We start from the raw sequence: 15,427 nt of genomic DNA on the forward strand, positions 1-15,427 counted from the left end.
CAAAGAGAGTAGCCCTGCCAGTCACAGGTTCTGGAATCAGAAGAACAATTCAAATCAGCATTTGAATGCTGATTTCATTATATATTAGCAATATCATCTTGAGTAAATTACCCTTTTATTTCTGCTATTCTATCATCAACTGTAAAAGTGGCTAGCAGTAATACATAGGGTTGCATTGTGTACTAAATTTTTTTTAATTAGTAGTAAAAATTATCACCATAAAAGTTAGCTTGTGTTGTTATATTATTAGCTAAAAAGAAACAACACAATTTGTGATTCAACTTAAATCCTTTAAAATTCAGTTTTTTAGGTACTGATTAATGCTAATTCAATGATTGTTAATGCAATGACTTGGCAATGTATTGTTACTAAAGTCCTGTATTAAATTTTTTTTTTTTTTAGTTTCCTTTTTTCACTTAAGAAAAATGTTTTATATAAATAAAGGATTTCTCCACTTTTTAAACCTATGACCACTCACTTCATACGTAGTCTGTTCATACAGTAAATATAGATACTATTTAAATTGAAAAACAAGCAAGGAAAATAATATGAAAAGAAACTCCACACCCAGAAGAACAGGCTCATCATTATTAGGTGACTATTGAGTACCCTTTATGTACCAATATTTCCCCAGATGCCCTGGAAACCATATTTTCATGACATGACTATTTGAAGGTGGAATAGGGGTTAGGCACTCAGAATGGTGAGAAACAAAGAAACCTGGCATAAAATGCAAATAGTGTTACAAAACTCACCTTATCTCCTTCTTCCACCTCACAGAGTTTCTCCTCAGTTGCGGGATTAAAGACTGGAAATTTCTTACCACTCACTGAACTATGCCATTCATTGTTTATGAAGATCTGTTGACACAGAGAAGGTAAGTAAAAAGGCATTTAAATATCCAGCCAATTTCAGAAACTTTTTATAACCTTAAACTAAAGCACTAAATGAAGCCAATGTTACAACCTCACCTCCCTCAGCTACTTGCCTTCTCCAGGAATTTTTAGACTGTTTAAAACATTTTACACACAAACACACACATGCATGCATATATAACACACTAAAATAAAGTCATACTTTACAATTTCACCAAGATATGAGGTCATTTAAAGAACAAAAAATACAGACTGGAAAAAACAATTTAGAAAAAGATGCTGTTATCTGAAATAACCATGAGTTTGAGGCAAGAGTGGAGGCTTAATTGGGCTTGATCTTTATGAATCATTGTCTATTTTCCACTTCAGATTCTGAACATGCTCATCTTGGGCTACTGGTGATTTGGTATGGTAAGTGACTATTTTCTGATTCTTTTGTTTACTGTCTTAGAAGTAGCCTGAGGGAGGATTTTAAAAGAAGATTGCATAGGGAAAAAATCAGTGACATTTTTTCATCGACTTTTTAAAGAAATAAGGGTTTCATTCTTCTTTTTAAAAGATTGTCTAGTAAATTATTTGTCCTCAGATGAAATCAGGTATGAGACTTCTTAGTTCTATCTATGAGAAAGAGACCTGCATTAAAAGAAACAGGGGGTCCAGAAAATAACTGAATTTTGTTCTGTGTACACAAAGAGTAAGAATATTAAGAAGTGTTAGTACATCATTTAAAAAGTCTGAGTTTCAATTTTTGCAATGCTGAATTTGCATTTCTTTATGGAAACTATAATACCTTTGATATCTCATTCATCTTTTCACAGAATAAAAATATCTTACATAGCCAAATTAAGAAGTACTATTTTTGTGATGAATAGTTATATTTTGTTTCTGACAAAAGCTAGAATTTCTTCTTTCTCCTCTCATCCCATTATTTCTTGTTTATTCTCTTTCTTATTCATTATTGAAATACAAAAAAAATCATAAGTACAGTGTTGAATATTATGTATTGTGACTTCCTGTTAGATTATTTTTACAACATGAACTAGTTTATTTAATTTTAAAACACAGGTAATTGACCCATGAAATTTTAAATGAAAGGTGACATACACAGTGGATCTGTAATATATATCTTAACTCAGACACCTCCTCTTAACTTGATATTTAAAGATAAGTTATTAATTGTGCAACTCTGAGGGAGAATGTATTGAAACACTGCCCCTCAAGGTTTAAATTGGTTGTTATGCTAAATACAAATTACTGAACTATTAAAGATTCCCCAGTGACAACTCTCAAGATTATACATTGTTGATTTAATTATTTATATTGTGTATATTTGAAATAAAAGTACTCTTTTAAATTAACCTGTGAGTTTGCACTGACTTAGCTATTCTGTGCAGTGTCCAAATTTAGCTTAACATTCTGTCAAATTAATGATATATATTACTATATATCACAAAATGCTTACACATGATTAATTCTATAGTCTGTGATTTACAAGATTGTTACCCCCCAAAATTAAAAAATTATTACAAAAGCATTCCCTGTTCTCCTACATGTCTACTATAAAGCTTGTCACTTTTTTCAAAACTCATTTTTAAATGTCTGCCTTCCCTCTTAAGCTGTAAGTTAAGATAAGGTCAAGGACAGTGTGTGTCCGTTTCTCTGATTTATCCTCAGAACAAAAAAACCCCAGTCAAAGTGTTCAGCACAATCCCAGCCCTCAAGTGATCTTAACCTCAGTGAAGAACTCTTTATTAAATAACTTAAAATTGAATCAAAGAACCTAGAATCCAGTAGTTACATATGGGTAGGATCTATAATATTCTGCACATATTTTGACTTGGTTAAAAAACAAGAGGAAGGATATGTCTCCTTAGTTGCCTCTTCATGCCAATGTAACCTATGTATTTGGAGGAGTTCCAAAGAATTGTAGTGCTAGCCTGGAACTGACAGGAAAAAGATGTGGACATGAGTAAATTAAAGGGGAAGTGGTACAAAGCAGTTCAGATGAAGAGACTAGATGTCCAAAGACACAAATATGGAAGTTTGAGAAAGATAGAAGTATCGAGAAAATCCTTGTTTCTCTGATAGGGTAATATAATACAGATGAAGACCATAAAATTCCTAGTAGCCTCTAGGAAAAAAATATAAACTTCTTAGTTGAACTTAAAGAAAAATAAATTTAGATTACAACTACTGACTTGCTCAACATCTTTTGGAGTGAATCAGCATTGTAGGTATTATTATTTTTTTTAATTTACAATATTTTATTTAATGATAAAATTCATTTTTAAAAGATGGCTGAGGGAGAAATAAAAAACTGTTATACCATTATTGTAAACATAAGATTAAATATTCAATGAAATTTATCTTTAGATACTAAGAAAGGAAATTTATGATGAACAAGAAATACTATCAACTTACAGTCACAGCTTAATTGTGCATAGAAGCCTTGCTCTGATTGTTTACCCACTTTATACTCTAGATGAAGTTTAAATGATTTTAGCCTACTTGTGAAAATCAAATCTACTTTCAAAGGATAAACATTTATTATCTTTTGATAACAAAGATATTAAAAATAATTTGTTCTAAGTTCTAAAGGCAAATTTGAAGGAAAATTCTTCCTTTTTGGGCCTAACAACAAATCTTAATCTCGTACAAATAGTTGAAACAAGTATAGATACCTAAAATTGACTGCTTTGAAAGAAATGAATACTAGGCTGAATGTGTAAATTTTGGTATGTTTGCTAAAGAGTCCTTCACTATATGTTGTCTTTTTTCCCCTGAAGTTATTGTAGGCTTTACAGTTCATATTCTTCAAGTTTACAGTGTTTTATTTCCTATGTCTTTAGTCCTATTTTTCCCCCAAGAGATCACTGGGAAGCACCTTAATCAAACTGTCCCAAGTTCAGCTCGTTGTCATTTCTAGCTTTACACTGCTCTCACTTCAAACTAAGGTTCTAAAACTTGTTCTTGCATTCTCTCTCTCTCTCTCACACACACACCCCTTCCCTCTTCTGTTAAAGACACACAGAACCCCTACTCATCCTTTTTTATCACTATGTTCTATGCTATCCGGAGAAGGGAAAGTCTACCCACTCCAGTATTCTGGCCTGGAGAATTCCGTGGACTGTATAGTCTGTGGGCTCGCAAAGAGTTGGACACGACTGAGTGACTTTCACTCACTCACTCACTCTATACTACCTTAAAAAAAAAACAAACAAAAAACCTTTCCCTATTTTCCCTGCCCCCTATCTCTGCCTAATTGATTTTTCATCTTATTATAATCTTCCTAAGAAAAACCAGTTCAAATTGTGTCACCTTCTCAGAACATGTGAGTTGTTCTCCCTTCTCAAACTCCTCAGCATGGTGTTCGAGGTGTCTCACCACTTGGCCCCAAGATCATTTTCCAACCTTTTTCCCACTCTTTCCCCTTTGTTTCAGCCTCATTCTACACTGTTTATCAGACTGGAGTTTCATTATTTTCTTCTCCTCATACTTCAAGTTCTTTTAAAATGTCATTTCCTCCTGAGGATTTCACTAGTTGGTCCAGTTGGATTTAACCTCTTTTTTTCCTGTTTCCTAACATAGCATTTTAATATCCTACTAATAAATTACTTATTATGTTTTGTTTTGAATTAAAGCTAGCTATCTACACATCAGCTCATCAGCTAACAAACAGAAACTAAAGACATCATGTTATTTGTCCTAGATTCTTTAGCCAGCCTTGCAAATTTCTAATTCTGCATTTTCTCTGCTCTAAAGATAGTATGACCTCCTCCAATTTTATATCTCTAAACTAAGAGAGCACAAAGTCTCCCCGTCAGAAATATGCCCAGAGTTCCACCCTTCCACAGTGCAATTTCACCAAAACTCTAATAAAAAGAAGGTACAGAATGTATTGTATTTTGTTAGGCCCGTGGTGAAGCTTTTCATCTCCCACCTAAATCCTCTTACACTGATAATTTGTGGTTTCAACTCTTCAATAATATGCTCTCAATATATTACAACTTACTTTTTTTTAATTTATTTTAATTGGAGGCTAATTACTTTACAATATTGTAGTGGTTTTTGCCATACATTGACATGAATCAGCCATGGGTGTACATGTGTTCCCCATCCTGAACCCTCCTCTCATCTCCCTCCCCATCCCATCCCTCAGGGTCATCCCAGTGTATTACAAATTATTTTAATCCCTTCATACATTCTCTTTGGTGAAAGAACCATTATAATATGTATGTACCATCTATTTTCATTATCAGATTCTTGTATTTAAACTGTACATAAAACTCCCTTTTCAGATTAAAGTCAGTGAATATTTTGTAAGTGAACATTAAAGTAAGAACAGAAGTTTATCTATCCTCCTCCAGGCTACTAAAGAGATCAGTGGCAGATGATCTCAAATTACCAGCAATTACTCTGCATTATTCAGTTTCCATCTTTAATATAGGGGAATACAGTGAACTTAATTTTTGTTCGAATTTGTGCTTATACTCATATGACACAAAATCATCATTTTTGTTTTATCAGAAAAGCATTAGTCAAATGAGTAGACGCCTGAGAAATACTCTGTTGGTAATAGGGAAACATGGAAGATTAGTGAGCTATGGCCCTGCTTCCAAGTGGCTATGATCTAAAAGGAGAGTATATTTATATCATGATCAGTCAGTAAAGAATTGAAGATTGTAGAGAACAATGACCAAAGCAGTGCTTTAATTAGTAAGTTGCACAGAGAAACTCATAGAAGAAAGGAGCATGGCCTGGAAGAATCCAACCTTGAAAATTTGGACTGAATTGGTAGAAAGAAGGAAAACAAGGAGCAGAGAGAGGGAACCCTCTTGGGATATTTGGACAGTCAAGAAATCAGCCCCAAGCAGAGAATTCCAGTGGAAACAAGTCTTAGATAAATTCCAACAGTGAAAATGAAACTAGTTAGTGATGGATTTTGACACCCAAGTTACTCTATCCTGGATGTTATAAGACAGTGACAGGATCATATGGATGTTTTAGAAATACTGATTTTAATGTACCAAAAATGGATTTGAGATAGAGCAAACAGAGTCAGGCTTCTCTGGTGGCTCAATAGTAAAGAATCTGCCTGCCAGTGCAGGAGACACAGGTTCAAACCCTGGTCTGGGAAGATCCCTTGGAGAAGGAAATGACAACCCACTCTAGTATTCTTATCTGGGAAATCACATGGACAGACAGGCCTCACGGACTATGGTCCATAGGGTCACAAAAGTTTCTGACAAGATAGACTTAGTGACTAAACAACAACAACAACAAACAGAGTCCAAGGGATTAGCCTAGACACCATTTAAACATTCCAGGCATGAGGTCTTAGGGCTTTAGAGAAGAGTGATGTATCAACATAGTCTGTAAATTATCAATGATATACATTCTCCCCCAAACAGCAAGCCTTTGAGTATGAAAACAAAATTCGGCACAGAGAATGAGATGAAAGAATCTGGCATTGTACCATCCTTTTCTTCCCCTTAGCTGTGGAGAATTTATTGGTAGGGACTATCTTGATCATCTTGTTCTCTGTTTAAATTTTATTCAGTTTATATATGTCTTACAGCCAACTGTGTAGCTGAATGTTTTTGAATAATCATCCTTCCTATAGTTATATAAAATGGTTATATGGAGATGTATAGGTTAATAGATGTTTACCAAAATGATTATGAAACCATTTTAGGTCTGTTGAAATGATCTATCCTGATTACAACTTCATTTTCCATTTGCTATTTGCCTTTAGCAAGTTTGGAGGGAAAGGGATCATGCTATAAAAGTAAAAAACAATTATTGGATCCTATTTAACCACTATATTAACTATATTCTAATTATGAAGTTTGGACTCAGGATACTTTTGAATAATATATATGTGCAGTAGACTCCAAGTTCACAATACTGATGGGAAATTATAGATGCCAGGCATACTCTTAAACTTCAAGTGCTTCTTACTTGGGGAAACAATCAATGGAAATGTTGAGGCAACTTAATAATTGATTTTTACTCTTTAAATTTTAGATATGTCAGATTGTAAGAGATACATTATATAAACTTTGATTTTAAAAAAGAAAATGGCTGTTTCCTGAATGTAGTTTAGTGTCCAAGAATAAGTCATAATTTTGAATGAAAGAAAGCCTTTTCTGAGGAAAAGTTCGTATATCTTAGTGTGTTTGGTATAAAGCTACAATTCTAAATAAATAGGCACTTTCCTCAAAATATGACTGGTTTAGATGAAGTTAGATTTGTCTAATAGGCAAATAAAACCTATTAGCCTTATCTGCTGAGATTTTGAAACCCGTTGGCTTAAAAGAGAAGCACTGACTCCCTCCAAAAGTCTCTTGGGGTGCCCCAAATTCATCTGATCTATGCAGGACTGCAACCGGGCCAGCAGCTCTGGATGCCGTGAGAGAAGCCAGCGCTGTCTTGGTGGCAGAGAGATTTTAACAGATCACATTTTCAATGCACAAAGAATCTCTTTTAAGTCATGCCAAGAGTGAGGAAGGTTGAAAGGATTCTCCATTTTATGTCACCTGTGTGAAATTCCAAACCTGACATCCTGAGTCTCGGCCATGTGGAATAATGGGTACAGTTGAAAATGTATAGGAAGTGATGCATGTTGTAAATGTGTTAACTTTTCCCCCACATTAGGAAACTAAAATGTACCAAAGACCCGGAGGGTGTGAAGTGGGGCAGGGAGAAAGAACCAAGATGGGAGCTAATGAGAGATAGAGACTAAGCAAAAGTCAGGTGGGGGTGTTAAACATTTTAAAGTATCAAAGCTAGATCTTCTGGCAATTATTTTTAACCCAAACCCTGAGGCAGCAAAGCAAAATGTTGAGACTCAAAGTTAAAAAAAAAAAAAAATCCAAAAGGAAATTAAGAAGGAAATAACAGACGGGAGGAAAATGCTTAACTGCAGTCAAAAGAATGAAAACAAAATGAGAGGGTGGCCAAAACAAAAGTAGGAGAAATAAAGTTTTTCCTTTTCATTTCTATTTTATATTACAGTCTGAGTTCAGTAACATGAGTGTATACTCTTTTCTTACTTGTCTTTGGAAGAGCCTTTTCATCCTTTTCAACTCAATCAGGGAAAAAGAAAAGATGCTGAAGCTTTATTGTTTTGAGCCACGTCATCATTTTGTCCCACAGCTGACAAAAATACTCATCAATAATTTCCATACATTATGTATACCCTATATCAGAGGTAAGCTGCAGAAGCACTAGAAAGTTCTGTAAATATTTAATACTTAACAATACTAAGACCCAAAATATAATTGCTTGCATATATACCTTCCTTCTAAAGAAAGTGCCAAATGTAGAGCATAATTCAGCTGTTTGATATTTACATTTCTTTGACTTCTGAAAAAGTATTCGGAGAGCAGTGGAAATGGTCAGTTAATGGACTCAGGGTGAGGGAGAGAGTTGTTCAGACAAAATTTTAAGAAGTGTGATGTTTATGCAAATGCTCAGTCAAGAAATTCACATTAATAATTCCAACATTACAATAAAGGCATCAGGTATAGATATTATAATATCAGAAAGTCAAATATTAGCAACATTTTACACACCTTGCAAGCAATGCTGGTATTTGTGGGAACTTTTGACAGACAGACTCACACACACTTACACACTCATGCACATATATACTCAAAATGTATCACTATGATGAAATACAGTTTACACAAAAATTTACTTTTCTGATTTATTAGCAGTGGCTCTTAATTAAATGTTTAATAATGAAGTAATTATTGCTCATATTTTTCGGAACAGGGCTCAATATGGCCACTTCAATCTAATAAACGTATAACGCATTTGGCCACAATTATAATAGCATCATGAATACCCAAACCACCACCACTCTATGCTAGATAATTGCCACTTTAAGAGAAGTGCATGGCCATTTTATCAATGCTAGTATTCCCAGGAGGGTTCTTTTATGCTGCTCTGTGTTATATCATCCCATAGATTACCCAGGCCATTTTAGAGATACTAATCTGACTTTGGGTTGCTCTTCAAATGAGTTGTTTCTCATACTCGTCAAGAGTTTTTCTCACCCCACCCCCTTATTCTGGCCAGTAGTTAATGACAAATATGTGAAGTCCAGTTTAAGGAAACCCTGTGAACACTGGTTCTGAGAGCCCTTATGAAATGGGAATAACACCCTCTTTTAAGCAATGTGCTATTTACTTTAGGATTTTGCTGATAAGATTTTCTTAAAGCTAAGCAGGTGTCTGAGAACAAAACAGTTTGCAAAGACACAGTCTTCAGAGATGAGTTAAATATTACATTCTTAAAGAAGGTTTATATCTCAGGAAGAAAATCAAAGTTGGTTCCATCACTGGCTCGTGGCCATGATCTAGTTCTTGCAGGACTTGGCACTTTCTGAAGGAGAAAATAAATACTTCTGACCTGGCTGGGTGTGAGTGGACTTTCCTGTTTCTCCCAGAAAGTGTGACAGCCACTTTCTGGGAGAAACAGGACGTCAGGTCCTTAATTCAATGGTGACCACCGTGTAGGTAAAGTTATAAGGCTGACTCAACGCTTTTTGACAATTGCTGCTGGTTAGCAGACCATGCTTTAAGTAGCATCAACAAATCCTAGAAGTCTGTTAGAAATCCAGAATACCAGATCTCTCCTCAGACCTATAGCATTGGAATTTGCGTTTCAACATGGTCTGTAAGTGTCACTTACATAATTAAATTTGAGATTATACTGCTCTGGAGTATCTTCTTTCTACCAGTCCACCTGTTTAGGGATCTGATGTCCAAATCATCTCTCTTCTCTTATCATCCAAATTTCCCTTCTCTCAGTCAGAGTAAGGAATGAATGATACAAATTAAGTAACAGGTGCAAAAACACTTGTTAGAGACAATCTAATGAGATTCAAATATTAAATACTGCTATTTTCAGTGTTGAGGGAAAAAAATGAACTCTCGTGGAAAAGAATCAGATATGAAATGAGAAGATTCAACTCATTCTGTCTTTGCCTCTTAAAAGCTGTGTGACCTTGAACAAGTCACTTAAGCTATCTAAGCTCAGGTTCCGCAGCTTTAAAATGAGACATCTTCCCTATCTCCTTCCTGGCAGTTAATTATGAACTTCAAATGAGACCAACAGATGAATGTAGTTTTGAACCGTGACAAGCAGTTCAAGTATTTGATTTGCTTACATTGGCAACTGAAAGTTTTTAGAATTCTAGGAATCATCTTGGGAAGGAGAGGGTTAAAAAGAGCCTGGACCAAGGAGCTAATAAGTAAGTGCCAGGCACTTTCCACAAATTACCCTAATTCTCACAGCCACTTTCCAAGGTAGTCATTATTATTCCTAATTTACAGACAAAGGAACTGAAACTCAAGGAGCTTAGAAGCTTGGCCAAGGTCATATCATTAAATAAGTAGAAGAGCTGGAAATCGAAGCCGGACTTATCTTGTTAAGCTACCTCACCTTGCAGCCAACCCCCTATGTATTCAACTGCTTCCCAGCCAAGAGCAAACAAAATATTGCATCAGTCAGAGGGGAGCTAAACGATCTCCCAAATGAAAGCAGTGCCTCAGCACAGTCATCTTTGTCTTGAACCTGAGTCCTGTCCTGTTTTAAGCACCCCTCAGTGGTTTGCTCCAATGAAACCCATCAGGCAGTCTGGCAGCACCCTCATCTCCAGCCTTATCTATGCTCTCTCTTCCTCACTTCATTCCAACCATGGTCGCCTTTGGCTAGTTCCTTGAATATACCACGCCCTTGTCCACAGATGCCCCTGCTGGTGTTCTTACTCTGGGTCTTTTTTTCCTCAATTTCATGGCCACCTTATGTCTGCCTCCCTCAGACTTCCCTTAACTGTCCCCTTCCTAAAGAGGCTTTCCCTGACACCTCATCCAAAGAAAGCTCTTCTCCTCATATTGTCTCAGCTTTCAGTTTTCTTCTTTTTAGTTTTCTTCCTACCCCCTCCAGGAATACAAGCTCCACGAGGCAAGAATCATTCTTGCTTTCTGATATTATAAGGACTATCATAAGAACAATTCGATGATTTGGTAAATAAAGGGATATAAAATGAGAGAGAGAGGAAGGGAAAAAAGGAGAAACGAGTGAAAAGAATGGGGTATTTGGAAATGCATGTGGCCTGAATTTGTTTGTTTTAAGAATTTAAAGGGAGATAATGATGAAACACACACACACACACACACACACACACACTTTAAATTGTGCCTAGCACATAGTATTCAATGATTCATAAACGTTCTTTATCAAAAACATATCTTTAACCTACATGGGTTAAGTGATAATACCAGAAAGCTGGGGAAATATAGCCTTCTCCAAAATTTATTATTTTATTATAAAAATAAATTTATAATTTTATTATTCCCTAGGAGTTGAAGAAATGCAGTTCTCACAGGAATTGCACACCTGTGTCATAGTCTTCTGCATCATAGCCTCTCCCAGCTCAAACCCCACCTTTTCAATCAAATTGGAAAGTCTGTTTGTTTCCAACCTTTCTTATTGTTCTCCACTTTTTCTAAATTGGTGGCAAACTTTCTCCTGTTGGCCTGGAAACAGCTGAGCAACAGCTGGAAAGGCTCATAGGCATGTCCCCTCCAGTAATCAGGAATGGACAAATGAAAGTCAGAATAAAGATAGACTAGGATGCCAGCAACTCCATGTCCCAAAGTAGTGATACTGGTCTTAGACGAGTCACTTGGGGTGAGGGCTGAAGCTGCCAGCATTCCAAGTCTAGCTTTGTCATTTACTAGCTGTGTAACTTAAGGAAAGTTACTTAGCCACTCTATTCTTCAGTCTCCTCAAATACAAAGCAGGAATAGTAACATCCTCATAGGGTTATTATAAAGAGTAAATAAAACCATCATAAATAACTAAAACAGTCATTGGCACAGAGTAAACACAATGAAACTTAAGTATATTTCCTGTCTGTGTGAGTGTCTGTGTGGGTATGTGAAATGTCATTAGCCAATGAAGATCTTTTCTAGCATGAAAAAGTCATTCATTATTGAATGAGTTACATTTAAGAGTCAAACTAAATATTTGGGGGTTTGATCCCTGTCTGAGAAAGCTTTCTTCTTGAATTTTCTATTTGTCTTTAAGGTAGAAAATAGTGTTGTAAAGGGAGAATGGAAAACAAAGATACCAAATCCTGTAAGAGAAAGTTCTTGATCCCTGAAATCCAGGATAAACCCTTGGAACTTAGCTCCAATGAAATCCTTGTCAGGTGGGGCATGACTGTGCAAGAAAGAGTGACAGAAAAGCTAGGGGATGACAATGAAGTGAGAAGAACCCTTGTGGGAAACAGATCTAGGAAAGGCTGAGTAAAAGAAGGTCCTGGAAAATTGGATAGAATTCAGAAAAATAAATCGGACTAAGATGGCTAATGTTAATCGATCACTTCCCATGTGTCAGGTACTATTTCAAGGACTTCATATGCATTAAATGCATGTAATGCTTACTTCAACCTTAAGAATTCCCGTTTCACATGTAAGGAAACCAAGGCAGAGAGAGGTAATGTAGTTTTTCCAAAGATCACACAATTTCCGAAGAAGCTCATCCTTTTAGCTGGCAGAGAAAGAGAGTTTGTTTAGAATTGGAAATGGGGTGGGGGGGGCGCGGATATGAGGATAGAGACAGACTCTGAGTTTGAGTGCACTTATACTGACGTTACTGAGATTTTAAATTCCAAAAACTTTGGTATCATTTTATAAAGTATTTCTTAAACTGGGATCTCTGTTTTATGCACCTTAAAAAACAAAGTAGACTGTAAAGTCATGAAAGTTAGGCATCAATGAGATCTTTTGTTTGGACTAGAAGCAGTCTCAAGCTTGAGATCATGTATAGATCTTCTACTGTCGTTGCAATAGTTTTTCGTTACTCAGTCTTGCTTGTCTCTTTCCTCCACCTTGCTCCAACAACCAACATGTTCTAATGATAATAAACATGAACACTAAAATAGTGCAAGAAAAATAACGTAGTTTAGGGGCTTGCTATAGAAGGTAATTTCTCAGACACTATAAAATCCCTTACTTTGTTTGCAACCAGGAAAGTTAGCTAATAACCATCTTTTTCCAACTCCTCTTGCAAGTGCAAATCCAATACAGTTCTTCGGTTAGGCACAATAAAAAGAAAATGCAAAGGCATTTGAAAAAGCTCACCCATTTAGATTTAATTACATACATAACTGGTGTCCTCCCAAGTGTGAACATGCTGTAACCAATAAATCAGACAATAAAATGCTATCTGAGCAGAACAGATTTATAGAGAAGATGTGTGAGCAATCGAAATTCACTGACTTGCTTGCATTGGGTATTTTTACCCAGAAAAGTTCTTATATGCAAGAGCAAATTCCTGCTCTTGGAATCTTGCCTCTTTTTGAGCACTTAGGTCAGTTAGTTTCCCTAGAGGGTGTTCTTGTGTAATGACTTTTAAATGAACAGGCTATATTAATCTTAAAATCATCTCTATATGTTAAAGAATCACTAAATCTGTGTTTGTATCTATATTTTGAGGACTATCTCATTTGTCCACTACTGTTTCTCACATGTTTAATTAATAACTACTTAATGAAGCTTAGTTCAGTAGAAAGAATATTTCATGTTAGAGTTCGCTGGAAATTCACAGACAAGGAAGACTTCAAACTTTTGCAAACCAAATTTTTAAAAGATGTGACATTCAGACTACCAGAACATGTGACATTCAGACTATCAAAATATCTTCCCAGTATCATGGGGAAAAACAAAACAAAACTGTTATAATAGTAAGGGGATAGATAACTCAATCATTGCCAGTGGTTTTGATCTTTATAAAACGAATGCATTTTTAAATGTATTTACTTTGGATTGAAATATCTTGCAAGTGACAAACAATAAGAAAGTTGGGAAAACTGGAGTCTTGTTATCTGTTAGGCGTGCTTTTGCCAAGTGCAAAATCTTTGGAGGGTATAGTCTCATCGCATTTTTCATGTTCCCATTTGGAATAAAATCAAACGGACAAAAAAATATTTTCCCTTTTAATAAAACCTTGTAAAAATAATACTTTAATACACTTTATAACTGTTGGTCAACCATGTTAAAGGCACAATCTGAACTCTGCAGACACTTTTCTATGGAAAAGAGCCAGTCAGCTGAACAACTTCCTCATTTGTTGTGCTTATGAAAATGAAAATTTAACAGACTAGAATTTCAAAACCATCCATGGTTACAAGTAAGGAAACAATAATAGCAGGACTTTATCATTAACTTACAGTGCTCTTGTAATTTCCTTGGTTAAGTCAGACAGCAAAGTGGCTCTCCCTGAGTGGGAATAGTTCCTTTCTTACTTTCCTTTCTGCATCACACCATAAAGCTCACTTCTTAAATGATCTTGGTTAGATTGGTTTTGTTATTTGTTTCTCTGAAAGTTCTAGGCTCTGACTAGAAAGCAGGAATGTAACAGTGTGAAACAGGCGAAGTTCAGAGATACTCTTGATTGACTCAAATAGGATCCATTTCCTCCTTCTCCCTAACTGTGGATTTTTAAGTCTGGGTCTGGCTCCTGCTCTTTTTTCTCTAAATATTTATTAGCTAACAATTACATGCCGGCTCCAATGGCAACAAATTTGGCTGAAGAAATAAATAGGAAGGCTTTCTTTTCCCAAATAGGCTAAATAATGCAAGGACCATGTAGTTTTTTGTAACTGGCGTTTTCCTTCATCCAATTATCAGATTCAGGTCTTTCAATTTCAACACTCATTTGACATATATAAAAATCATGTTATTTCAGTATGCTCTGTTTTACTTCACTATACTCTGTTTCTCTCTCTCTCTTTTTTTTTTTCCTTTAAAAAAAAACAATTTCCCATTTGTTTGCCTGTTTCCAGTAAGTTTCTCTAGTAAGTATTTGCCTCTCTTATACATGCTGGGTACTCTGCCTAAAGTTAATAGAACTGCTTAGTAAAGTCCACTGAATCCTGGCACAAGAACCTATTACAGTGAAGAGCATTCCTTTTACTTAGAAATATTTTAAGAAATAAATTTCTGAAAAGTTGCCTGATACGATTTAGAATTCATTATGTGATCAAGACACTAAACCCAGACCTGCATTTTGCAAGCCTTTTATTTTTATATTTGCAAAGGGCTCTCTACACCAGTTTACTTAAATTGACCTTTTGTGCTTTAAATAAATGTAGTTTTTATAAAGCTGAGGCAAAGCAGCAAGCAGAAGTTGTACTAACCTTAGTATATTTAAACTGCAAATTGGTGAGTGGGGCAGGTACGTCTGGCATGGCTGAGGACGACATTGCTGGTTCTGCTCCTGGAACACAGGTGACAGGCTCAGCGATTTGGTTCTGATAGAGCACTTGGCTTTATTTGTTCCTTTTTATCTGCTTGGGCTAAGGTTTATTTGCATACTGGGATATGATTGGATGAACAAACTCCGAGCAAAAAGAAAACGACACTACTTATTTGTAACACCTAGAGCAGGAAGCCCTTGACTTTAAACTTAAATCCTTAAGAAACCAGTGCTCCAGTATTGAAGCTGCGTCCGGAGTCAGGGCACTATTTGCA

General features: G+C 35.7%; 1 protein-coding gene across 1 annotated transcript in view; it reads right to left on the reverse strand.

Moving 5' to 3' along the window:
• ALDH1A1 (aldehyde dehydrogenase 1 family member A1) overlaps window positions 1-15,224 on the reverse strand; it is a 53,382-nt gene extending 38,158 nt beyond the window's left edge. Inside the window, exons 1-2 of the mRNA XM_055578312.1 lie at window positions 15,094-15,224; window positions 756-860 (exon numbers count right to left, since the gene is read on the reverse strand). Of these exons, the coding sequence (XP_055434287.1) occupies window positions 756-860; window positions 15,094-15,159 (171 nt within the window). The 5' untranslated portion in view covers window positions 15,160-15,224. The remainder of the gene's footprint in view (window positions 1-755; window positions 861-15,093) is intronic.
• Window positions 15,225-15,427: the final 203 nt, after the last annotated feature.

Source organism: Bubalus kerabau, chromosome 4, assembly GCF_029407905.1.
Source record: "Bubalus kerabau isolate K-KA32 ecotype Philippines breed swamp buffalo chromosome 4, PCC_UOA_SB_1v2, whole genome shotgun sequence".
NCBI lineage: Eukaryota > Metazoa > Chordata > Mammalia > Artiodactyla > Bovidae > Bubalus > Bubalus kerabau.